The sequence below is a fragment of the Apostichopus japonicus genome, chromosome 17 (assembly GCF_037975245.1).
Source record: "Apostichopus japonicus isolate 1M-3 chromosome 17, ASM3797524v1, whole genome shotgun sequence".
Taxonomy (NCBI): Eukaryota; Metazoa; Echinodermata; class Holothuroidea; order Aspidochirotida; family Stichopodidae; genus Apostichopus; species Apostichopus japonicus.
In genome coordinates this window covers 14497464-14525365 of record NC_092577.1, presented here as the reverse complement: position 1 = coordinate 14525365, position 27902 = coordinate 14497464, and the positions used below count along the sequence as shown (strand labels likewise).

General features: G+C 39.7%; 1 protein-coding gene across 1 annotated transcript; it reads left to right on the top strand.

The window, feature by feature from the left end:
- The first annotated feature begins 179 nt into the window (after window positions 1–179).
- Window positions 180–27830, top strand: LOC139984747 (nose resistant to fluoxetine protein 6-like). The gene is made up of 14 exons (XM_071998772.1): window positions 180–948; window positions 9516–9673; window positions 12595–12667; window positions 13060–13144; window positions 14051–14358; window positions 14601–14771; window positions 16233–16329; window positions 17525–17795; window positions 18319–18398; window positions 19323–19436; window positions 20913–21060; window positions 24539–24725; window positions 25925–26067; window positions 26896–27830. The coding sequence occupies exons 1-14, from the start codon at window positions 648–650 to the stop codon at window positions 27016–27018; spliced, it is 2259 nt and encodes a 752-aa protein (XP_071854873.1). The 5' UTR covers window positions 180–647; the 3' UTR covers window positions 27019–27830.
- Window positions 27831–27902: the final 72 nt, after the last annotated feature.

The following is a 27902-nucleotide window of genomic DNA, read 5'->3' as shown; positions in this document are numbered from 1 at the left end:
CCACGGAATAATATACGAACTTCCGTGACGTAACTATTGCCTTGTTTAATATAAAAAGGCTGCCCTTATTGTAGCTGTCTTTTGATTGGTTGATTTTTACATATGTTATTAGTAGGTTTCATTTTCGAGTTTACATACACAAATCAATCGTCTTTGGCTTCAAAGTACACGTGCTACAGTACACACTGACAAAAGGTGTTCTGTTCATTGACAACCGTGTACAAGGGACGTCGCAATACAATGCACGTACCTCGTAGTCGTTAAGTCTCGAAGGTCACGCGTACGGCCTATTAATATAGCTAGTGTGTACATATATACGTTTCTATTGCAATTGGCGTAGAGTTCCAGGATTACTCACAATACTGCACGGTTTGACAGTAAGCCCATCGCTGTCTACGAACGTTTTACACAGTCTCTAGTGATATACGCTAATAGAAATTCCTACCGTCAAGTTTACTCATACTGACCTGTTTACCTAAATTGAGAACAAATATTGCTCTGCGGGAAGTCTGATCTGAAAAACAATTCGAAAAGACGTTGTTTATGTACTATATTAGTATTGTGCGCTGGTCATCGTTGAAAAGATACAAATATCGTGTACCATTCAGGTAAAAGTGTTGCCAGCTACACTTGATGACTCTGTAATCATGGTGCACCCGAGGTTGTCGATTGCCAGTGCATTGGTAATTCTACTGTGCATTTTTACACCAAGATGTCAAAGCCACAACGATTTATTCCTGCCAAGCGAAGCTTACTTTGAATTTCTGGAGATCGCGTTTGATAATGTAACCGAGCTGGATCTGATGTACACAATGCTTGGTCAACCGACTGTGTCCGGGTTGAGTGGTGTCTTCGCCGAATTGAGTTCATATGTCTCGGATGAATGTTTGCAAGATGGATGGACACTGGTGTCAGATGTTTTGACCTTCAAGGAATACGCCTTACAAGGTAAGAACTGTGCTTATTTCACATCTCCTAATTAGTCCTGCTTCATTTATGTCAATAGCAGTCTGCTACATTGATAGAGATTCATCCAATGACTGACATGCAGTCAGGTGCCGCTCACCCCCTCCTATTGAGGGAGGGGAGGGTGTGGGGGAGGGGTTAACAAGTGAAGAATAATTCCGATGGAACCCAGGTAATTATATCAGAAGTGATTGCTAAGGCTGTCAATGTTTTATTGGAATTAGATTTTCATCAAAATGCTACTTTCTTGTAGAAACATGTATTTGTCCTCCGGTTAATAAGTGATTAAATATTGTGAAGAAAGCAGAAGAATTTCAGATGAAATTGCTGTCGTTACACCATTCACTGTACAGCTGTTGCCAGATACTTTTACAAAAATATGACAAATTTTGAACGCTTCATTACGTCGCCATATAAAATGGTATGAGGATTTGGTGTTGACCCGAAGGCACAGATAATCTCCAGCATTGTGATCAAGTAATTAAGTTCGCCTCCCGGAATATCCCTTTTAAAACAATAAGCTTCGAACTTCAAGGCATATCAATCTTTTGAGATAATTCAAATTGGTCTCACCCCACCCCCTCATACCACCCCCCCATCCGCATTCCCCAACCCTCCCGTAACATCAATCAAATATAATATTTAAATTGTAAATAAATGAATTATAAACATTTTTATCATTTTTAGGTCATATTTGCATTATATTGCTGGTACGATATAAATATTGTTGTCTTTGAGCCTTCCTTTGTCAATGACTTCCTGAAATGAACGGGGCCAAACAGGCTATTATCAATATGAACGTCTACTCTAGCTTAAGCCGTAATCGGTAACGGATGAAACGTAGGCCAAGGACCGGACGTGGATTGCTAAATTTTCCTTTTTTAACTAAAATATTCCACGACCGATGGACTTATTGAGACTACAGCGAGAGATCTCTTCCACGCAATGGTTACACTAGTCTTGCTAAGACCCTAGTATGAACAGCCTAGTTTATACCTTTCTTTTCACAAAGCTATTTTTCAGTATCTATATTTGCTGTAGCCCGAGAACGCCCCAGCAACGCTCGGCGATACCAGGATGTCCAAGACGTTTGTATCGGACAGATCCTGTGGCATGTAAAATACAGTGGGCAATCACATTCGTGATAGGCGGAAACGGACTCTGAGGCATGTACAGTTTGCACGCGAGAAAAATACAGTAGTATTACAAACGACTTGGCCAAGACTATGGATACACCTGATGGGCACTCCGAGTGTCCGATGGTACCACTGGCATAGATAAACCTCATTTATCTCATCCAATTTCATCATGCCACTGTTGGCGTTGTTATTAAAGGTCCACCGCAGTCGAGTAACTGACGGTGGGAGAGAAAAGGGGAGGGGAGCTGGCCGAGTAGAAATGAAAGTGGGAGTAAAGGGGGGGGGGGGGTGGGGAGCTGGCCTAGGTTCATCACATTGAAACGGAAATACTCTTAAGGATATAGAAAAGTTAAAGTGCCGTAAAAATGTGAACATCTTTTCGTTACAATAAGTAGAAAATTTCAACAAAATTATTAATTGTGCAGATAATCTTTTAACATTTTGCAACAAAGGGAAAAATTCCTTAAATCTATTAGTGAGTAATTCAACATCTTGCAACTCAACGACTTATTGGTCATTGAATAAATCTCGTCGATTCAACACCATGCAACAATGTGATTAATTACGCTTGCATCATTAAAGTCATCATTCATCTCAACAAATTAATAACAAATGATAATTACAGAGAAACATTTTAACGTATTGACGGTGCATGCCTGAAAGGGTGTAAAGACTCGCTCACAAAGAATTAACGTCTCATGCCGGTAATCTGACCTAGTTTCGAATGAGGTGCAACAGAAGTGTTAAACACCACCATCGATCCCAGAAAATACACACACAGCTTGCTACCGTCGGTAATTATAATACCAGTGTATACAGTCAATACTGTACATACAGCTACGGTCAATACCCACAACACAGTGTACATAGCAGCGATGGACATCTCAGGTTTAGATAAAAGATAACAAGGTATCACTTTTCATTACTGTCTGCATTTTGTAGCGACAAGAAGAAAACGTCATTTGCAAGCAACAGAGCGCGGCACGCCGTTTGGGGCGAGTCTTCAATGCCTTTAACAGTTTCCACAGTCGTATACATGTTTGAGGGAACGTTCAATAAATCTGTGATATCTCCCACATGGGCTGAGATTGATCAGGTTTGAGCTGTTTGAGGAAGTTGCTGATGTAAGTAACCTTTCCAAGGTGGACCAGTCCCATAACGGGGCTTTCCAGTGCATTCCAGTGAAATTGAATTATTCTCTGAAATGTGTCTACGTATGTGCTTTTAAATCACAATCGGAGAACATTAACTATAACAGTGGAACATTCTCAGCTGAAGTAACCATGTAAGACTCCAACTAGGAATCCCTGCAAATATACATACGCAGGGAACACAATCGGAAATACTTCCTAAGGGTTGGAGTACATACAACTGTAATTATGAAAAATACTGTCAAATTTGTTGGTATAACTTTTATAACATTGCTCGGCCAGCCGCCCCCCCCCCTTACCCGTTACCCCACACCGGCAGACAAAATATTACCAACAAATCCTATGGTACAGTACAGTATATGGATATATCACATGTGTATTACAGTGCAACCTAAGCAGCCGAAAACTCTTCAACGTTGTTCCAAAAGTTGCACAATATAGCACACATTTGGCTTTTCTACCAAAACTCTTTAAAGGGGGGGAGGGGACACCCCTTGGATTAGACTCCTCCCCTTCTGGACAACTCAACATCTTATCCCCCTCCCAGTATACAAAAAGAAAATGGTTGCGCCCTCCTGGGCGTGACTAGACCAAGGCAGCCAGTGCGGCGGCCCGGGGCCCGGTTACAAGTACCGAAAAGAAAGAAGAAGAAAAGGGGGGGGGAAGAAACAGTCTCTCCTGATATCATCAAGATGATAATTGAAAAGAAATCCTTTCCTCAACAGGAAACAGGGGTAGATATCCCGCAATCTCCCACGGGTGGAATTAATTCGCCCAATGACGGGAAATTAAAGTGGAAAAACATGCTCATACTCACACCAAAACGAATACAGGTAATGATAAATAATAACAAATTTATAAAAAAAAAATCATGCTCGTTGCATATGATCTGTGGCCTTCATTTCATCATAACTGAAAACTTTGCAGCAGGCGGGCCCTGTTTTGGACCCTCACATGACGAAAAAAAAAACTTCCTGCACAACTTTGGTTCACCACCATTCAAACGTGTATATCCACAATATTTAACCAAATTTGGACAAACTCTGTATATGAGAAGTAGTGAGTACAGTAGCATTTCTTACGTTTTTAGAAAATGACCTCTCGTGACCTCAAATGACCGTCAAATTTATAAACTTTGATCGCATGTATGAAAATCGTAACTCACACAAACTACTCACGAAATTTGCAGTCAAATCGAATGAAAAATGGCGACATGGCAGTCATTCAAGCAAGGTGGCTTATAAACAGTGACATAATTTGGGCAGAATCGCACGATCGCTATAGCTCAGTTGAAAGCAATTCAGCCGAGCTCAAGAGCAGAAAAAGTAAATAACAGCTCAAGGTTACAAAGAAAGACTTTTCGAGCCTCTGTCTGTGGTGTTTACAATACAGGGTATACAGTATACAGTATGCTGGAAGATGCAAGCGGAGAATACAAAATTAAGTTTGATATTTTGCAGGCCGTTTAAAAACACTGACCATCAATATACTGTAGGTTTTGTTTTTATATGACTTTTAATTTGTTGTTGTTGTTGAGAAATGACAGTTTAAACGCATGAAGCCCATCGGCAACTGGACTACGTATAGTGCAACACACAGACCTTTATAGTAACTGCAAAATCACACAAATTTCAATAGATACACAATAATACAACTTCCTCCTCCACCTCCTCCTCCTCCTCCTCCTCCTCCTCCTCCTCTCCTCCTCCTCCTCCTCCTCCTCCTCCTCCTCCTCCTCCTCCTCCTCCTCCTCCTCCTCCTCCTCCTCCTCCTCCTCCTCCTCCTCCTCCTCCTCCTCCTCCTCCTCCTCCTCCTCCTCCTCCTCCTTCTTTCTTCCTTCTCTCCATCCCTTGTCTACTAATCCCCTTACATCTATCTCGTTGTGTTCACCATGCTCATTAACCTGTCTGTATTGTGTGCGTGTTTTAGTCACTTCTGTTACTGTTATACTCATTTAGCCTATCTACTTTTACACATAACATTTCAGACCACACCGAGGAAGCTGACGTCATCAAGTTTGTGTTGCCCTTAAAGGAGCGTTCCAGAGATGTAAAAATCTGGAAAGCTGAATATCTTGTAAACCATAACAGTTAGAAGAGTATATGCCATTTGTTATCGCTTAAAAGGCAACCATGCATGATAGAGCCTTGCAATATTGCCTGCAGTGTTATATTACATATTATTATTTAAAGAGGTTGACAAAAGATTGCTAAGGCTTTTGGCTTTCTGGTCTGAAATAATCCATCACTTTTGAAAGCCTTCAAGGATTTTGTTTCTGGTAAGTTCAAGCCGATTACTTAGCAAAATCGCTGAAGATGATGTGGATCATAAAAGACGACAAACACATCCTTACAGCATATTGTATCGCGAAGATATTATTTTTTTCAAAGTTTGATATATTCTGTAAATGCATCTTGCAACATCAGATTGGTGTCAGCAGGGCTAAAATTATCTTTGCTTTTTGGTTCCTTGCTAGAGCAAAGGAACATGATGCAGTCAAGTGTGTATGCTGTTGTGTGCGTGTGTTTGTCTGTGACACTTGCTTGGGTCCGCGATAACTCAACAAGGGAGTGTGGGATGTTTTTCATACTTGTTATGTTGATGTTTATAATGAGAATGTGAGCCTTATCGTTTTTGGCGCTGACCTTATGAATATGTATGAGGTTATGGGTTTAAAATGTAAAATCTTTACATTGCAATAACTCTGCAACAATAGTCGGATTGAAGCCAAACTTGGTATACAGTTGTTGGTTAATAGCTGGTACATGTAAGCCTCATTTATTTGGGACCATCTGGGCCCTTAAATATTCCGGGCCCATTGTTGGGCTGGGTTGGCGCAAGTTTTATTTCCACCTCAGACGAATTTTGGGACACATTCTTTCGGCCCGAATCTGTGGGCCCAACATTTTGGGGACCATTTGGGCCCATATTTTGCTTACATTGCAATAACCCCGCAACCATAACTCGGATTGTTGCCAAACTTGGTATGCGGTTGTTGATTCATGTAGGCCATCTGGGTCCCAACAAATTCCGGGCCCATTTATGGGTCATCTGGGCCCCAAATGTCCACCTCAGATGCATTTTGGGACACATACTTTGGGACCGAATTTGTGGGGCCTATCATGTTTGGGCCATTTGGGCACAAAATTTTATTCGGCCCTATCTTAGGGTAGGGGCCAACATTTTAAATTTGCAATAACTCCACAACTTTTAAATCAAATGGTATCCAATCTTGGAATACAGTTGATGGTTAATAGCTGGTACATGTGGGCATAAATATTATGATATTGGCTGTAGAAATAGAAAACTCTAATATTCCAATAAGCAAGCAACCATAGTGTCCGTTGGGTTTGTTTTTGTCACCAGTGGCGTAGCTAGGATTTTTTGAGTGGGGGGGCCATGGGGGGGCTGTTCTTTCTAGTGGGGGGGCCGGAGGTTACTATCTAAGCGGAGCGCCACCATGGTTGGCGCGGAGCGTACAGAGAAAATTTGAGATTTCAGCACCCCCCAGATCGCAGGAGATGGCACCTGTGAGGCAAAATAGCAACCAAAAAGATGTGCAACTTTGGTGACAGAAATGCAAAAAAAGTTTTTTCTCTTTCATGCTGACTGGCCTTGCCAACTCAACCAGACTTTTAACTTGAGGGAAGTTGGCATCATTTGCAGGAATTTCAGAATTCCCAATATTTTATATCTCTACCAGTAGTGGAAAATCCTGTTTCGACAGTTTCGTGGCCATAAAAAAGTTGTTTTGTGGAATATTCAATGACATATATTCATTTGACTCGAGGCAATATATGAATACCTGCAGGGGCGGCGATCTGTTTCAAATATTGGGGGGGGGGGGGAGACATCTGCTTGGATGCAGGCGAATTACTGTCAAAGCGGAGCGCCACCATTGGTTGGCGCGCAGCGTACAAGAAAATTTCTGGTTTTGATAGCCCCCAGATGACCGGAAATGGCACTTCTCGGGCTTGAAAATGACCAACCAGATGTACACTTTTGCCTGAGAACCAAGTTTTTCCTAATAATTTTTTTTTTCATTCATAACCTTTTGTCAAGATTGTCACCAGTCACACATCATGTTCGACCTCATTGCATTTGTAGGTAATTCTACGTAACGCCCCACAATACCCGTCAGCCCCACTTTTCAAGGTTTTAAGCCCATTATTTGTTCAGAATTTGAATAATAAATTCACTTCAAAACATACCCATAATGTTGCACTAAATTTCATCTATGGACAACCAATATAGAAAACCCCCCTCAACCACTAACAGACCGGTCAAAATTGTACGAGTGTAGAGGGAAGTATACTATGATGAAGAATGTTGGTCAAGGGATTTTCGAAATTTCAGACACAGTTAATTTATTGGTGTACAAATATTAAAACCTCTTATAACGGCTACTATAAAACTTCGATATCATAGAAAATACCAAAAAAATATGCTCGAGGGGGAGGGCGGTCTCCACCCCTTCACCCCCCCCCTCCCTTGGCTACGCACCTGCGGTTAGAAATCTTGTAGGAAACAGGCCAAATGGAAACCCAGTGAACCCATATCGATGTGGATCCTATGTATGATTGTACGTACTTACACTCATACACAAGATGCAAACCAAATTTCATTACGGATGCGGTCCGTCTAGCTATTCATTTCGAGAAAAAAAAGTAAAAACTACTTTCGGTCATATATAGTAACAAATTGTCACACGGTTAGACAGGCGCTTTGCGAGGAATTTGCCAAGGGAGGGGCAAAGCTTGTACCCAGACTTTCTAAGCGTAGCGCCACCATAAGTTGGCGCGAAGCGCAAAAGAAAATTTTGGCCGAAAATGCCTCCCAGATGGCACTTCCCAGGCCTTGTAAGTTGCATCTAAGCATTTTCTATTTTGAAATTACTAGCGATATCATAAAAAAATACAAAACATATGCTTAAAAAAAACTATGCCACCAAATATTGGGGGGGGGGATATAAGATACTATATCCCCCACCTAAAATATTGGGGGGACATGTCCCCCCGTCCCCCCCCCCCCCCCCATGATCGCCGCCCATGAATACCTGATACCTCGGCTCAGAACAAACGGAGCCAATCTTTTGATAGATTGTTGCGCTAGGTGGAAGCACTGAACATATTTTCAGCAGATATCGCTATCACGCAGCACAACAAGGTTCGTGGTGTATGGTCGCAATCGTCGCATCGACCATTGCCATGCCATGCTGTGTGACCATTCTCATGATTACTACAGATATTGTATTATTCTTATTCTGCCAGATGCAGACGAGAAAATTGTGTAACTCTATTTCCCAAATTATTGAACAAAAATTATTAGCGAATCACACTGATGAGTGTTTTTTTTATTACCCCATTTTTCCAGTGGGGGGGCCAGTGGGGGGGCCAGCCGATTTCATGGGGGGGCCTCGGCCCCCCAGGCCCCCCCGTAGCTACGCCACTGTTTGTCACTATGTCAAGAATTTACCCGTTCAAGTATTTGAACAGAGAGCTTGACCAAGTAACTGTAACTAAGTTATTTCAGATGAAGGCATATCCTTACTCGTTAAACTCTCTCTACATCACGATGCCATAAAACGGTTATAAAATCGGTGATTAAGCCATCATATCCTACAAGAAATGCAAATTTACTCGACCTCACCGTCGATAAATAATGGCAGTCAATGCAGGCCAGAGGGCAAACGGAACCTTCGCGGATAGGCTATTGTACAGTCCCTACAGTGTGTAAAAGCAATTCACATAGTAGCAACGCCATATTTCGACATGGGATCAAATATGTTTAAGACTAAAGCGTGTGGTCTTTTCAGTTTGGTCACCATGGATACATTCTAATAAATTCGAATCCCATTACTGTACTTTGTTGAAGTAGGGCGTTGAAGTTCATTGCGTAACAGAATTGCTGCAACTTTACTGCCGCTGAAAGTTAAAACAACATCCGTAAATAAGTTGCAAGGGGTGGGGTGGGGTTGGGGGTGGGTGATGGTGGATGGGGAGGGGTGACAAAATCCTCCAATCATAAATAAGTGTATGATCATCATGCATCATGTGGGCGTACCCACTGCTCCAATCTCTCTTATCTGAGGGATAGCCTGCTAGTGTTGCTTTCCCAATTTTGTTGTTCTATGATCTCAGCGAACAGAAACAGAGCAAATTACTCTCACATTGAAGGAATCACCGAATGTCCACAGACTGTTTGTAAACGAACAAGATGTAGTTTACTTTGTACTTTCCTCTTGATTTTCTCTCCACAGTAAGAGCGTCTAATGCCAATCCACCGACACTTATCACCATGGCATTTACAGGGAACGTACAGTACCTGGCCAACTTCGAATTATGTGTTGCCGTTAAGGAAAACCCTTCCCGAGAAAAACCTATGACAGCCAAAGTGTGCGACATGAATGTGCCTCCGGTAAGACAAAACGAAAGAAAAAGAAGAAAAATCGTAAAATATTAGTAAGAGTTCATCTGAGGAGGCAGGAAGGGTAACAGGTGGGTGTAGGGTGTGGGAGGGGAACGGATGGAACGTGTAGAGGAGTATTGCGTGGGTCAAGTAAAAACAACGTATCCGTTCCGAATGAGTTGTGAATGGAAATGTGTGGGGCAGTTGTATCTTCCGGAAAAAGGTCTGATAAGCGGAGCCAGGGTGGGGAAGGGAGTGGGGGTGATACAGTCCTACCGGCTCTGTGTGGGCAATATTAAAGAGCATAATGTAGCCTATTCTCGCTGCCATGGCGTACTTATGGCAAAAGGAAGACTTGAAAATGTGGCCTGGGGTGACATAATTGACATTCATTAATAATTGACATAACTCAATATCCCCGACGACAGTGTACACGCTTATCAAAGTATAAAGATGTCACAAACCGCGCGCCATAGTAAGATGATCGCGCGAAAACAGGGGCGTTACCTGTCATTGATAACTTCTCACGTACATTATACATGAGTTTGTGTTTCTAGCACGAAACTGGTAATCGCGAACAATGTGCCTGTCAAGTGGTTTGTTTAACTTGGGTCACGTTACGAACTTGGAGGTGATGAAACTGCTGTAATGTAAACCCTGCGTATAATCTGAACACGTAATTCAGGCACGTCGTGCGTGGTTGTACAAAATCACATACGCACGATAAGTATATTGACTGTGATATCAGACCACACTGTTTCTTACTAGCTTGACTAAAAGTAATGAAAAAAAATAATAATAATAAATAATATAAAAAAAACCCATATAAGCTATGATTGATAATTAACCATTTGTGTGCTCCGATGCAATCAGTTTTATCAATGTTGACATTATTTTTTATTCCGTTATGGTAGATTGTTTGTTCACCAAGTCGTAGGTATATATTATAGGCCCATTAATATTATACATATATAGTTAGTGGTTTCTTGTGATAGGTAAGTATATGTCCAGTGGGTGGGTGGTGGCGCTAGGCGCGCTTATGGTGGCTTAGAATCTATATCAATCCGTCCGAATGTTCTCCTTCAGGAAAGGTGCCAAAAGCAGCAGGAGAGCATCTTTCTGATATCAATTCATTCAGGATCTGGGTTTTTGTGGCTTGCAAAAAGCCTTGCATGTTGAAGAGCATGCATGGAAGTTCAAGTGGTGAAATTTTTGGGTCAATTAAGGCAATTTTAGACCTCTTTTGGCCTCCCAGGAGCAGAGTACGAAAATTGTTTACTACTGAGTGAAGAGGTGAGGAGGAAAACTCCAGGCTCTGAAAAAAAAATGCATTTTCATGATATGGAAAATTTGATGGTGCCATGAATGGCCAATTTAATTGTCATCTATACAGTAATGGGTAGCGTTTAGCTAGTGGTGAAAATTTCTATTTAGACTTAGAGACCACATTAGTTTTGTGATATAGTGGGTAAGTCGATGTGGGATTTTTAATATGCGTATGCTACCTCATACACGTACATCCGCCCACCCAATACCTTTTGAAGGAATTGAGCAATTAATGGTTTTTAGGGCGCCCGGTTAGACTGGTTTGAGGCTTTTGTTATATTACTTGATACCAAATCAATGTAGAGAATAATCATGCTTTTGACCCCAAATGAATCCGAAATCTTTAAGAAATTCCGTTTATTTCTTGCATTCGAATTACTCTGATACAGGTAAAGCACACGTATGAGGAAGGTTGAATTTTGAGAACTGAGTACTAGAATTTATCAACTTTGTCGAATTCACAACCAACCATGATAGGAAGCTTTCTGCGATTAATCATTTACACTTTTCCATTCTCTTTTGATTTTCAAAAATGAAAGGGGTGGGGATGTTGTGGGGGGGAGGGGGTGATTCAGCAGTGCCACATTGTTCATCAGACATTTTGTTCAAATTGTGTCATATATCGATCCGTACCCACAACACTTCACCATATATGGTGACGCCCAAGGAAAACGAAATCACATACATCAGCTTTAGTACATGCTAGTCCTGAGCATTAACAAGTCGTTTACAGTTCGGTGTGGCGTTCGGTATTTTTGCGTGGGTTTGTGTAACTTACCTGTATTTCCGGTTTCTAGTCCGACTACTAGAGGAGAGTTGCGTTGCCATGGAAATATCCTTAACACCAGACTGCATGTGGTACCTCCGTAGACTTACACACTGAAATTCGTCACCTTCTGAGGCCATTTATCATATATACAGTAGCTAGGTATCAGCTTTCAGCGGACATTTCCTGCTACACCTTAATCATATATGTAGCTGATGGCTTGGGCTGTCATGGCACTTAAACAGTTCCGTACTACGATAGTTCAGTTTTTGAACTTATTCGAATGTTACAGGATAATGAGCCCCAACTATTCCGATTGGTCGATAGGAGTAATATAAACAACCGACTCATTCTGAAATGCTTGAAAATCACTAACTTTGCCAATCTAACTTAGTGTCACACCATCTATCTTTTAACTTATTCTCTTTTAGAAAAAAAGAAAGAAAAATGACAACCAAAACGACCCCGATGATAATATCTGAAAATATTCCACTCCAATCACCACCACATGAGCCCACTTTAAGATTGTTTCTTTTATAGAGTTACATACGTACGTTAATGTAGTTGTGGTATTATTTACACCTATAGCATCATTTTCAATCTACTTATATTCAAAGGCGTTTAACCAAATCCACAGTAACAAGTTTTGTATGAAAAGAGAGCTTACATTTACCGCGTATATAGTTACTAGGGTTAAGATTCTTAATAGTATATCAAGGTAATTCAGTGGTATCGCATTGACCAGCCCGTAAAATCGCTGCCTCTAAAATAATAATAAGAATTGATAATTGTCATATTTATTATCAGATACTTTTATCATTTCACATTCTTATTTTAGTATCCGTTTCAAATTGGCCTTTGTGTGCCGGAGTCGTGTTCCGACGTGGATCTCTACTTGTTCGTTAACGCAGGTATGACGTCATTGTTGTGTTTGCCTTATTTAATGTATGCAAATAGAGATAACGTGTTCGTCAGATGTGTTTATCAATCTAATTATAGAGCTTACCTACAGTTGCGCAATGACCCCAAGACTAGTAGGCCTAATGGTACAAACTGGCACCCATACAAATATGTACATATATACAGAAAACGTACCGAACACGTACGCTGCGCATCGGCGAGGTTGGGGGTGGGGCTGCATGGGTTAGGGGCGGGGCTGCATGGCAGAGGGTGGGGGAGTACTTAATAGTACAAAATAGCGTATAGTTACGAAGTTAGGATAAATAGTCTGGGAAAAAATGTCTTTTATCTCTTCTAATATATATTTCACTTGAAATGTTACCTTTCTTCCTCTTGTTCATAGTTCTTGCGAAATATAATATTAACCGTGGAGTTTACTTCACCTGTGTAATCGACAGGCCGTGGACCTGGGATTCCATATTCGTCATGTGAGTTTTAACCGTGTAGTTACTATGGTAACGGTAGACATATCAAACGTTCTCATCTCTTGTATACAATCAGTCATACAGCGTGCGGCGGGCTTTTCATTACTTATAACTGTGCAGTTTTAATCGTGCAACAACGTAGTAGGCTACATGGCCGACTGCTAGTCGGGAAAAAAACACCCCTACGCGACCTTAAAGTTGCAAAACCTTGATCAGTCGTATACAGACACCCGCACTGACAGATTATCAATTCGACTAACTACAATGGTCGAGTTAAGTCACGTGACGCCGTGATCACATCGGACAGTGTGCGTGGTCGGGCTTGTAAAAGTGCACTAAGTACACATAACTTCATAGGTGTGTGCATGCTGCTGTTTGTGTGGTAAACTGTGCGTGGTTCAAGTTATTTTAACATGATTAAATACAATGGTTCGTTCACCTCATGTCATGCGACGAATCTCTGTATGTATACTCCCTACATTCACAAATCGACAAACCAAGCTTTGTGTGTTGATTTCGACAGCGGTTTCGATGCTCTTCGATACTCAACAATGATACATACTTTAACAATGTAAGGTCGTTAACTTGTCAATCATTAGTCAACTTTCATTCATTTACTAAAAATCTGAAACAATGATTGCAAATGAAAATGTTACAATACTACAATTCGTATATGTGGGTAAATACGGTGGATATGCATTTTGAAATGAAACATGGGTGACTATTTTTCCCCTTCTTCTTCTTCTAGAATATTGCAGGACAATTCTGTTGACCTCACATACACAAATTTATTGCAATTTTCGTCATTTGTTCTGTATGAACATGCATTTGACCTATGGAAACTTTAATGTAGATAAAGTTATTATTAATAAGGAAGTTAAATCAATAAAATCATTTCACACATTTCAGGATCATTTTGTGTCTCTTTGGTGTTGCCGCAATAGTCGGTACGACCTATGACCTTGTCTTCCGGCGTCGTAAAAACACGGAGACAACTGTTATTGTTAACGTATCGACTACACAAAAGGATACTAATATTGATCAAGCAGCGAGAGAAGATGAGGCAGGGAGGTTACCGCTCAAAGAGGGCGCACCTCAAACTGGTAGAGAAGTCCCCACCCCAGGGGCTGTCTCTTCTGCAAATGAACACGATCAAAAAGTTGAAAACATCGAAAGGGGTGAAGTTACTACAAATCAGGCGGTTTCGTCGGGAAATGGTAATTTTGAATTTTGTTATGAAGAATAAAACATACATCCGATTTTTAATTTATGTATCGAACAGTACTAATTCTGGTTTATATATATATATATTAATATGTATATATATTAATATATATATATATATATATATATATATATATATATATATATATATATATATATATATATCGGTATATGATCTGCGGTCACTAAACTTATAATTAAAAGGATGATGTGTTTTTCGTCTTTCTTTTATCAGTAATTCTTCACAAGGTATTGATGTCTCTCTCGTTCGTCACAAACGGATCTCAAGTATTAAACGCCAAGAAACCTGCAGCGAACCTTGGAGCCCTCAACGGTCTCCGTTGTTTGAGCATGTGGTGGATTATATGGTACCACTGCCTTTACTTTCTCCTTGGCACGCGCTTGGGTAAGTTGATTTTAAGAGGAAGAGAAAATTGCATGAAAGAAATAATGTTAGGTTATATGCACAGTATTTGTTGTCATACAGGCGGATAAATTATGCGTGTGTGTATGTGACGCCTTGCTTGTAAACACGATTTCTCAAGAAGGGCATCTTAGAACAAACTCATATTGGGTGTGTAGAAGTATCATATTGAGTAGAAGAAGCCTGTTGCTTTTGGTGGAGGTGCAAGGTCATTCGGGGTTACCAGGGTCAAATTGTTGAAAACTTAAGAAGGGAATCTTGGACAATCTTAAAATCTTGCCTTACCCTCTTTTTTATTTTGTTCATTTATTACAATATATCAGCTCTTTGGGATCGGCAGAAGAAAAATTCAATGCGCTCACATTGTAATAACTAACTTGATGTTGGTTTCTTAAACTTTCCAATTATTCTTTGCATGTGTAAGTTCAATGTCGGTCGTACACTCGCTCAACCCTTGCAAGCAATGTGAGTTATTACCTACCGTATCCACAACCGACCAACTTATTAGATAACATGTGCGCTTCGCCTCATAAAAACACGAGAGGCTGATAGCAGTAGAAAATTAGCTTAAAGGCATCCGTAGATTAGATTCAGAAGTCTCGACCAAATCTCCATTGACTTAGTGTTTCGGTAACTTTTGGTGTTGCTATGTACGTCGCTGCATACATGACCGTGCAAATAGGTGTGTAATGAACGTTGTACTGATGGTACATACGTCGTTGTTATTGGAATGGATGATATCATTGTGAATCATAGGAATTATATATTTGCTTCAGTTGTTGAAGTTTTCCGTCGTATCTCGTGATTGTTGAGTTTTAGTGCCAAATAAAAACTTCAGGTTTGGATATAGTAACGTTGGGAAATGCCCAGGCGCCTAGTTATAATTTTTAGAGGCAAACCAGACGCAAAATCCTGGAGACCAGGGGTAAAAATCGCCCAGCGCCTGCTTAATGTACGGTTTGTAGGTGTACCACATTGAGTAGAAGAAGCCTGTTGTCTTTGGTAGAGATCAATATGTATGCTTACAAGAAAAACTTCCATCCTCGGTCATCAGCTGCCAATGTGAATAGTGTTTGTCATATCTCAATGCTTTTTGCTGTACTACTTAGATTGAATTGTGTTTTTCATCCTGGCTATATCCGACAGCCTAGTGTATCACATTCATATGAAATTATTCATGTAGCATCATCGAAACCACACTGCAGTTTTGCTTTCTGTTTAAATAGTAAATGTTGTGTAAAAGAAAAAGATATTAAAAATAAATGTAATAATATGAAGCAAACAATTTCGTGTAAGTCATTCAGTACGAAATTTGAATTTGTTAGTTTGCGGTTTGGAAACAGCAATATTATACAGAAAATACAGATTTCGGCATTATTGTTTGTTCCAGCACATTTGATGGATAACATATATTTTATACTTTCATTCTTTATTTATGTACAGATAATGCGAATTACGTGTACACAGAAATCGGATCAAAGCCGTGGTTTGCATTCAATTGGGAAGCACCTTATGGAGTGGATACATTTCTTGTCCTGAGGTATATGGTTGCTTATTTTTATCCGTGCGGGTAATGTCTGGACTGGGTGGGTGGGTGGAGGCACCGGTGGGTGCGGTGATTAGTGGGTAGCCTGACGGCTGGTGAAGGCTTCCGCAATTTCAAAGTTTTGTCCACACAGGCTGTTTCCTGTAATTGAAGCATTGCTTTGTTTCTTTGAGCTAAAGCTTGTGTTAACTCGTAGGGTGGGTCATTCTGTATCAGCTAATGGTATACAGGGCAAGTGTACTATGGCCACCGCCAAGCTGTAGCCAATATGAAGCAAATGGTAGATGTTAAAGGGTGCATAATAACACATGTACACCTGTTTATCATCACCATATCTGACGAACGTAGACATAAATTGTTCTGTTTCCAAGATACAGACGCCAGAACAGAGTAATTGTTTTAGGGGTGAGAGACGTGCATATATAATTATGTTAATTACATGATACTTTACTAGCAGGTAATATAGTTCCTTTCTGTTACAATACTGTGTATACTTTCGTAACCTTTTTCTCAACCACGACTGCGACTGGAAACGAAACCGTCATTATGCTTATAAAGTAGATAATGTTGAAATAGTATACTCTATGTGAGCAGGCTTGAAGAGTGAGATGAAGAGAACGTGTTGGGCTTCAGTCGGGTATGGCACACGCTCCAAATACTGATGGTAAATGTGGGAGCCTGTGGAAATATGGAATATAAAATAATCTGTTGCCATTTTCATAACGTACTGGAGGAAACATGAAGAAAAAAAGTGACATAATTTACTCAGTTGGTGGGAGTCAGGTATGGCACACACTCCAAACACTGATGGTGAATTTGGGGGCCTGTGAAAATATGGAATATAAAATAATATGTTGCCATTTTCATAACTTACTGGAAGAAACATGAAGACTTGAAGGAAAATGAAAAACCTTGACATAATTATCTCGTTAAAACTGATCAGTTGCCCAACCCTCGCTCTCGGTGGCCCAGTCTGCTAGTAACAATTGCAAAGACCCCCCTCCCACCCTATGCATAGATGAAAGGGTAAAAAACATCATCGTATATGAGTATATCATCAAACAAGTCTAAAACTATTTCAGGTTATTATGTTACTATAGTAACTCTATGTTTATAATCATGTTTCTTCCGTTTCCATTCATATTTTTCTTGTTTTTGGCTGCTGTCTAAATTCAACACCCCTCACCAGTGGTCTACTTGTAACCTACCTGACCCTCAAGCAATTAGACAAGTCAGATGGTAAAATGAACTGGGTCATGTTCTATGTTCATCGATACATTCGACTCACTCCTGTCTACATGGTCTGTCTCGGTATATGGACTTCGATTGTCATCCAGATTGGAGAAGGGAGTCGAAAATATGAAGCATTTGCTGGAGGTCGAGCTGTCTGCCAACAATATTGGTGGGCTAATCTGTTATACATTAATAATTTGGTACCCTACCCTGGCAACGTGAGTCAGGTGAGTACTTAATGTGGGGGGAGGTGGCCTTGGAGAAGTGGGTAGGGGTTTGTCTCTTGGAAGAAATTCCAAGTCCTCACACGTCATTTGAAAAGAATCATCACGTCCTCAGAAGAATTATATTGTTAAGAGGTACTGTTAAGGTTAGTTTAACGAACAATGTGTCCTCAGTCTGCACGTTAAACACACCTGCGTACGTGTGTGTTCAATGTGCGGCTAAATAATGATAATAGTGTGTTATATTACATATGAACTTCAGGAGAAGTCCACAATCGTTTTTTATTCGTCACAAATATCACAGTAGAATCAGTCAACATTCCCAACTTCCAATTCCCAATTTCAATACTGAAGAGAACAAACACACACAGTAGCAGTAGAAAGAATTTGAAGTCTGATCAAACCGTTAGTCTTTTACGCATAGAATTAATTTGACATAGAGTAACCTAACGATCGACCAACTTGAGTAAATGCGGTCGTATAGTTGTTAATATTATGATCATTTTTTCTTTCTTTCATCCAACAGTGTATGGGTTGGACTTGGTATTTGGCCAACGATATGCAGTTCTTCATCTTTTCACCAATTTTCATTATACTCTTATACAAGTACGTTTTATCTCTCACTCTCTGGCTATATAGTTTTTTTTTTATTGTAAATTAAAGTATTCATAGCATATTAAATATCTCAAGTTGTTCAGGGTACATGTAGTTAAGGCAGGTTGTCTTAGCAATTGTACGTACAAAAGCTATACAGACTAAACGCTTATAAACGTAAGACAGAACGGTACGGAATACCTAAAGTGTTTGTGATTTTGTCTTCAAATAACCTGTCGAGTGCCTCAGAAACAATAAAACACACCTATACATTTCAGTTAGACCCCGTTCAATAACCGTTTATATGACCTTCTAGTAACAGGGAGTGGTTGTGTAACTACTACACTATGAACAATAGGGTCTTACTAATTGGTGACGCGTGACTGCTCACAATCTTAGACGGAGGTATATATATATATATATATATATATATGCTAGGTCAGTTAGGAATAGTATGCCTTGGGTCGGGTCGATAATTCGATACGGCAGCTTTCTAAAAGACACTTTGCCTCCACCTCACGCTCAAACCCTCCCAGCCAATACACCATAAACCCCAACAAACCCCATGCCAATCACGCCCATCTCAACCTATAAAAAACCCACCACACCTACCGCCCTGCTCACCACACCCACATCTGTCATCCCACCCAGTCACATCCTCTACCCGTCCCCCGGCCTCTACCCCACCACACCATTCACCCCCCCCCCCACACCTTCACCCTCATCACTTCCTAAGCCCACTTCACCTCACCACCTCCACCCCACACCACACTCTCCATCTGACACCACACCTTCACCCTCATCACTCCCTAACCCCACTACACCTCACACTACACCCTCCCCCCCCCCCATCGTCATGTTCCCCCCAAGACATCCTCACTATTACCCTCTCTTCTTTTATTAAGTGATATTGGATTTTGTCAACCTTTTACTCAGGAAACATTGGAGACGATATGGTGTCATCGCTTTGGTTTCGGTCACTGTTGTGTCAATCATAATCACATCAAGCGTGTCTGGTTATTGGGGATTCACCGCTGGAAATTACGGCGTGTAAGTAATATATGCATATATGATAAACCAGGCTAGGTACACAACTTATTAACATCTCACTTTTAAACGGTAGCTATATGGCACTGTACTATCATACAATATCTCCATAAGGAACAGTTTGTAGATGTCGATGTTGCAGTGGCGGAGCTAGGGGTATTGGTCAAGGGGGCGAGAATAGCCTGTAGGGGTGCTTTTTCGACACTTTCTAAGCAGAGCGCCACCACAGGTTGGCGCGGAGCGTACAGAAATTTTTTGAGTAAAGATACTTCCTAGATCGCCGGAAATGACCCTTTCCTGGCCTACTAATTTGCAGATAAACGAAGAATAAATAGGTGTCATCGCCAACAAAATGTGACAAATGTCAATAGGTAGATGAGAGCGCAATAAAAAAGTAAATAATCGCGAAAAAGTAAAACGTGGTAAAAAAGCTGAAAAGGGCGCCAGCAGTCCATTTGAGTCCGTCAGGGGGGGGGGGGGCGGGGGCATTCGCCCCCCCGACTATATGGACGCTCCGCCACTGCGATGTTGATTTTTTCGTTATAAACCAAATTTCGGTTTTTGATTCTTTTTGCTGAATTCGAGTTGATCTACTACTGTCTGTCCGCCAGAATCGTATCATGATTCATTCAAAGTTGCCAACTTAACTTTTAAGATTAAAATTCTAAATAACCACATTGTTTGCTCAGTTTAAGTTGTGCGTTGTGTTAATAGTGATGTGTCCAGGAGTACAGTCTCACACTGCCTTTGTGCTATGGACAGATGGGCTGGCGTACGTGTAAGCTTAATATGTATTCCCGTCCTAATTGTATACGTTATTTTTTATCTTTTGGCAATTGTGAATGTTTTCACTTTCAGGATATACAAACTATCAGTAGTAACAAGTACGAGCTGCACATCGAATAACTACGGTATCCGTTACAGGCCATTCTTGTGAACACTATAATGAAGATAATGTAACATGTAAATGTATTGGGGAACTAACAACAGCTTGACTTGCATGCAACAGATAATCATAAGAGCTTGACTTGCATGCTACAGGTCATCACAAGAGCCTGACTTGCATGCTACAGGTCATCACAAGAGCTTGACTTGCATGCTACAGGTAATCACAAGAGCTTGACTTGCATGCTACAAGTCATCACAAGAGCTTGACTTGCATGCTACAAGTCATCACAAGAGCTTGACTTGCATGCTACATGTCATAACAAGAGCTTGACTTACATGCTACAAGTCATCACAAGAGCTTGACTTGCATGCTATAGGTCATCGGTTCGCTTAAAAACTTAGTATAATGAGATTTGTGTTCACTCTGGCCCTTAGCTCCAACCAATGTTTCCCTGTGGTCCTCGTAGTATAAACGAACAAACATACTTACAAGTGGTTCAGGATCAACAGAAAAGAATCAGCAAAAGGTTATAAATTAGACCAGAGTTTTCAAGTTTAAGATGCTTTTATTTATCTGTTTCCCATTCACAGAAAATACAACAACAGGAGCGATGCGTTCCCCCCGGACGCTGATCGTACCTATGCCAAACCCTGGTGTCGGGTGCAGGCCTACACTGTCGGGATCTTTGTGGGCTTCATTATATTCAAATACAGAGCAACGAAAATCAAGATTCCTCTGGTAAGATCTTCTCGATGCTTGTTTATTGTGGTTGGACTTAATGGACAGCCCCCCCCCCCTTCCTTCAACCGCCATGTTCATTCGGGGGATTTTTACATTCAGGGGGAAAGAAGAATTGGACCACCTCTCCGGTTAGACATCCCTTTAAAAACCACAAAAGAGGGACAAGTATTTATCACCCACAATCTTGCATTCTGAGCTAATTATAGATCTAAGTTCTAAATATTACCCAGAATACACCACCTGACTCCTGAAAAGCCATATTATGTCTGGACAGTCTAAACAACCTTTTTATTTGTAACTATTTTGTACTATATCATCACGTAATAATGACGGTTCTTATTGGCAGAGCGAATCAAGACAAGGAGAAACTTAGACAAAACATTCGTTGTTTGTTGAGCAAAACCGTCCAAAACATTTAATCGGATGCATGCGCATACAGATGTATTGATCTACGGAGAGCCAAACGTTCCATAAATGTCGAAAAAGAAAGTGAAGTGTCCAAGTTAATATATATATGTCCAAATCGATATCAACATGTTACAATTCGATATCAGCATGTTACAATTCCATATGAACATGTCGAAACAAAATACAATATGCCATTGCGTCTATCAACATGTCAAATTCAACATCAGCATGTCGAAAACTTGTAACAGCATGCCATTACTACATTGGTCAGGTCAACATGCTATATTTACGTCGTGCTATAATTTTGGCACTTCGGCGCGCGCCAACGTTTCGTATATGTCGAGATTTATTTCAGTATGTCCAAAACTTGTGTCAGCATGGTGAGCGAAGAGTAGTGAAGTATTGCCATGACAACGTTGCACATGGTTCGTGTCGTTCACACGGTACTATGGTTGAATATACTGTAGCGGAAAGCTACGACTTTTCCTTAGTGAGATACGTTTCGTTCCCTCAGGGGTTACATCTGTTGCGCTCCGCGGAGGTAACGAGAGATGTTTATCCGAAACAGGAACAGGAACTGATTACGTAATTTTGCTATATCGATGTATTCCCGTGACTGGCATAGGCAGGCACGGCGGTGGGTGTGTGAGTCGATCCCATTGGTCGCAACTCATCTAAAAAACTGTGACCTTCACCTGCAACAGACATACAGTTTAAGTACTGTAAAAATATTAAAGCATTCTGAGTACTCTTAACTTTCATGTAACGTTTTTTAAGGGCAAATGGCACATAACCTGCTAATTATCTTAGAATTTGTTCCTCATGTTTTTCAACAATTAATGTATCTTCCAAATTTATGTCGTATGGAACATCCAGCCTCTCAAACTCTTCAATCATCAGCTTCACCATAAATTCAACTATATCCTGTAGCATGAACATTTCTAATGTCCTTGGCGGATGCCAAGTTTTTTGGCAGCCATGTTTCGTGTTAAATTAATTTTGTTAATTTTATAACACTAGGTTCCCAATGCAATAACAAACAGCACTAACGTTATTTGCCTAACGAACGAAGAAAAGTTTTATTTCATTTCATTTATTTTTCCATTTCCTCACAATGTTTATATAATAATAGGACTGTGAAGACAATACCATGCAAAGAAAATAATAAGTAATAAATCATATAAAAGAAAAATAATGGAAATTTCGGAGAGAAAATGGTGGAAGGGCTTGGAAGCCGTAGCTTGTACAAGAAGCCCACCAAAAATAAAGATAACAAGTTTAAAGTATATGGGCAAGATAATAAAGCCCCTTACACTTGACTAAAAGTACCTATTTCGCCATTACTTGTTCATATATTGCGATGAAATATATGCTGAGATAAACAATTAATTATTAAATACGAATCTTCGCATGATTCGGTGAGAAATGAAAGATATATTCCGATCGAAATTCTTACAGGTATGCGTAACGTAACATATATGAGTACTGTGTATACTATTTCAATTACATATACGTTAGGATCGGAGTGTCTGTTGTTATGTTGTGAGGGACGCTATATACGAAATGACCTTTGTACCAGGATTACGTAATAGCTGATGATGGCTTTACCCGTGTTTGTGCCCCGAGGCATGTTTACTTATGGCGATCAAATTTTGTCGGTTACAATGATACTTCAAAGTGGGTTTTCTCCTTCTGTTTATAGCTCCATGATTCAACCATAGTACCGTGTGAACGACACGAACCATGTGCAACGTTGTCATGGCAATACTTCACTACTCTTCGCTCACCATGCTGACACAAGTTTTGGACATACTGAAATAAATCTCGGCATATATGAAACGTTGGCGCGCGCCGAAGTGCCAAAATTATAGCACGACGTAAATATAGCATGTTGACATGACCAATGTAGTAATGGCATGCTGTTACAAGTTTTCGACATGCTGATGTTGAATTTGACATGTTGATAGACGCAATGGCATATTGTATTTTGTTTCGACATGTTCATATGGAATTGTAACATGCTGATATCGAATTGTAACATGTTTATATCGATTTGGACATATATATATTAACTTGGACACTTCACTTTCTTTTTCGACATTTATGGAACGTTTGGCTCTCCGTATTGATCGACCATTCCTTTCATTATAACTGTACAAGTTAAACTATATATGCTGTTGTACGTATTTTTTCCAGGGAGTTGTTTCCATGACAACTCCTTGTTTTGACTTAGTCACTATGCCTAGTACCATTACGTAACACTCTCTGTCTCTTCCTCTCTCCAAAACAACGTTTCTACAGCTGAGCAAGTAGTAATTAGAAAAACGCATTTAACCCTCGAGTCATTAGTTTATATCTGACAGTCGAATCCGTGACTGTACTGAGCCCCACCTAAAAGGGTTTACTGTGTAGCCTGAATTTTTGTTTATATAATACATGCTACGGTCACTCGCGCATGCGTCCGACTTATATTTTTGAACTGACCGTTGTGTTCACCAGCATAAGACACGCAGTGTTATTGTCTGAGGTTTTATCTCGCTCGTTTTTTCTGCATATGGGCCGAAAGTTTTGCCAGAAAAGTACATTGTCATCGCTGTGTGCTTATTTTACAGTATAAAACAGAATTGTAGAGTTATTGATTGGCTTGTTTGTGCCTATAATGGAATGCCATAATTAGGCTTTAAAGGTATGCTGTATTAGCCCCAAATATGCTAGATATTCAAATATGGTCACCTTTGGTCAAAATTCTTAAACTGTTTGTATTACAACCTTCGAGGAAATGTTGCCTTGCTGGGACATTTAGTCATCTTGTGTGTTCCTTACAAATGTCTGTGAACAATTTGGAGAGTAAAGATCTCTAGAAAAGTCCTGGAAAATTCTAAAACGAATTATCACACCAAGGGTGGGGTAGGGTGAGGGAGTCGTTTTGTGAATGAGTGATCGTGGGATGGAGAAGTGGTAGGATTTTGAGTAGAGGATGTGGCGTGGTGGAGGGATGGGGAGCGTTGAGGCCTTGTTGGTAAAAATCTTTATTCTTCAAATGCCATTTTTTTCCTCTTCTTTCTAGGTCTGGAATTTAATTTGCTGGGTTTTTGCTTTGGGGGTGATGCTAACCATCGTTTTAGCAATGGAGGGATCTAGTTACACAGAACCACTGCCACAATGGTTTGCTGCAATTTGGTTGGGAATGCGACGATTCCTCTTCGCCTCGGGTGTTGGATGGGTGGCTTTCGCCTGTGTGACTGGAAATGGAGGTATGTCTATGACGTATGAGTATAGGGCACTACCACGTACTAAGTGCGTGATCAGATCAGGTGGGTAGTTCCCTAGCCTCGCACAGTGAGTTTAGATGACGTCAATGTACAGTCGAAATGCGATTGGCTATGAGGAAATTTAGACTTTGGTAAATACGTGAACTTATAACATTAAGTCTTTTATGCAAGCATTGAGTATTGATAATGAAAGTACTACATAAGAGTATTGATTAGCATGTATAAATGAGAATATAAATGAGAATATAAATGAATTAGTATTATAAATGAACAAAAATAGAGTATTATTGAGAGCAATGAGTAGTATGAATTAGCATTGTAAATGAAAGTATGAAGTGAGAATATATTAATGATTATTACAAATGAAAGTATTAAATGGGAGCATTAACGAGAGCAATCATAGGTATTATGAATTACGTATTATAAATGAAAGCAATAAATGAGAATATGAATTAGTATTACAATAAAAAGCATTAAATGAGGGTATTAATTGGTAATATCAATGAAAGAGTATTAATGAGAGCAATCATAGGTATTATAAATGAGTATTACAATTAAAAGGATTAAAATAGAACATGAATTAGTATTACAATTAAAAGCATTAAATGAGGGTATTAATTGGTATTATACATGAAAGCATTATGTCAGAGTATTTAATGAGTATTTTAACTGAAAGCATGAACGATAGTATGAAAAAGAGTATTATAAATAGAAGCATGAACGAGAGTATGAATGAGTATTATAAATGTAAGCATGAAATGAGAGTATGAATGAGGCCATTATTTTGGTACTTGTGGATTTAATGGTTGACACACACTGTACTGCAGCAGTCCTAATAAATTAACTGACAGAAAAGGCAATCCATGCTGTTATGGCGTGTGTAAGGATAATTTAAAAAAAAAGGTATAAGGAAGTTTGACTGAGTCCCTTTAAAGAAACTCTATGGCATAGAGCTTCGTTATGATCCTGAAGTCGGTGTACTTAATGTTAAACGGTAGCGTACAACTAGACATTCTCATAGCGTGTTGAGGATTTACAATAACCTAATTATATTTATGATGTACCGTAGTCATATTAATGAAAACGTAAAAACACAGTCGATTAGTGAATGATTATTCTCAGAAGTCGGAAATGAAGTCAAAATGGTATATAAATGTATATATATATATATTGTATTTCAGGGCCGATAAACACATTCTTGTCATGGAATCTCTGGTTACCTTTGGCCCGTCTCAACTATTGTGCTTATCTCCTTCATCCTGTGGTTATTTTCCATTTCCTGTTGACCAAAAAGACGTTGTTTCATTACACACCATATGAACATGTAAGGATTCGTTTAACTGTTGTGATTCGCTTCTCGCCGTTTAATGTTAACAACTCATTATAGGCATACACCCTCTATTTGTACTTTAAAGGTAATCACTATTGGCTACAGAGTTTGGCCATATGCGCGCACAACCCTTCAAAATAATAAAACGCGAACCATAATACTTTCACTGGCGTTATGTCCGTCAAATTTATTCTCCTTGAATTGAGAAAGAATGATCAACTAGGTAATAATTGTCTTAGGGACGAAAAAAGTACTTAAGAGGGAGTAGAGGGGGTGGGGATAGGGTAGGGGGTGGGAGTAGGTTTAGTATCAGCTTAAAGGGACCGGTTGTGACATTTGATATTTTTTGAATTTTGGTTTTAGCAACATGATCGTCATATGTTGCTGTTTATATTTTGCATGATTATTTCTTGGACAATACAATGCTCCATACTTTCGTCAAGAACTTTCTTGAAATTATTTCTCAACGGCACTACGATATACGCTTAACTAACATGTCTACGACCAGTCACCAGTGCATATCTTTAACATTATCAACATCCATATATATAGATATATCAATGGGGAGTTATGATATATGATAAATATTAAACGTTCTTTTAGTTTTTAGCCATTTTTTGCCAGTAAATTGACTAAATTTAATAAGAAAGTGGGTGCATCCCAATAACAGTTATGCTTGCACTGAATTTTTCGTTTTCGTTTACGTATTCCCTGTACCATCTCACCCTTCAGGGTTCGGGGACTTCGTTATACCTTTCAACTTTTCAACAGTATTCATATGCTAATTAACCAATAATGACGTCATTTCATTCTGACCAACAGATTTTCTTCTTTTGGGGTGCCTTGGTTACTACCTATATGTTGTCCTTGTTCATTTCGTTGCTAGTTGAAGTTCCAACGATTGGTATTGAGAAAGCGTTGCTAGGGAGATTTACCAAGAAGTAATTATCGGATGTTGCCATTTCCGTGACGTCATCAATCGATAAATCTGTATTTCTTCGTTTTTCTTTGTTATTGTTTTTTTTTTCTTTGTTATTATTTTTTTGGTAGAAAAAGTGTAAAAGCCCACAAATGAATTTTTATATTGGTTTACACAAGATTCTTTCTTGTATGTTAGCTGAAACTGTAGATCGTAGAGTAGTTAGTTCCAACTTACACCAAGGCAGTATAAAAATCTTATCAATAAGTATGTAACTTTTCGTCTGGTAAATATTTCATATGTTAATACCTGCGTTACGTCAGACCTTAAAATCGAATCCGTCAGACTTCCGGGAAAATCTACATATCAAAATATGAAAATTAATAGTCTAAAATGTCAGCCGAAAACCTCTTATTATGTCACGAACTGCGTCTGTCAGTTTTCTTTCTAATTCACGTATTAAGAGTTGTCTTCTGTTGTAGTTGGGGGGGGGGGGAGGGGGGAGGGAAGGCAATGTAGTTTTATTTTTCTTTATTATTTCAAGTATTTTCTGTTGTTTTGTCTTATTCATGCCACAATTTGTTTTTAAGTATAAATCAATGGACATATTTTGTGTTAAGGGCAGGGGGAGAGGGTGGGGCGGTGAAGATTTGGAATGGGGTTGGGGTGAGGGAAGTATCGACATGTCTTTCTCATTTGGCATTAACGTGGACAGTAATTATGATTAAGTATTTAATATGGTTTTTACCATCACACCACCATCGTGACATGATTAACGTTCTATCAGTGAAATATCACATACGGGTTACCTCAGTCTCTTCTTTCAAGCAAAATTACATCATTATTGTAATTTCATTTACTCATTGCCTACCAATGATTGTCTATAACTTTCTGAATCCATTTGACGGTT

Excerpts from the sequence above, each read along its gene's own strand:
- LOC139984747 (XM_071998772.1), top strand. The coding sequence starts at position 648 with ATGGTGCACCCGAGGTTGTCGATTGCCAGTGCATTGGTAATTCTACTG. Across the intron at positions 9,674-12,594 it reads GCGACATGAATGTGCCTCCG|TATCCGTTTCAAATTGGCCT; the intron begins GTAAGACAAAAC and ends TTCTTATTTTAG. Across the intron at positions 21,061-24,538 it reads CGAAAATCAAGATTCCTCTG|GTCTGGAATTTAATTTGCTG; the intron begins GTAAGATCTTCT and ends TCTTCTTTCTAG.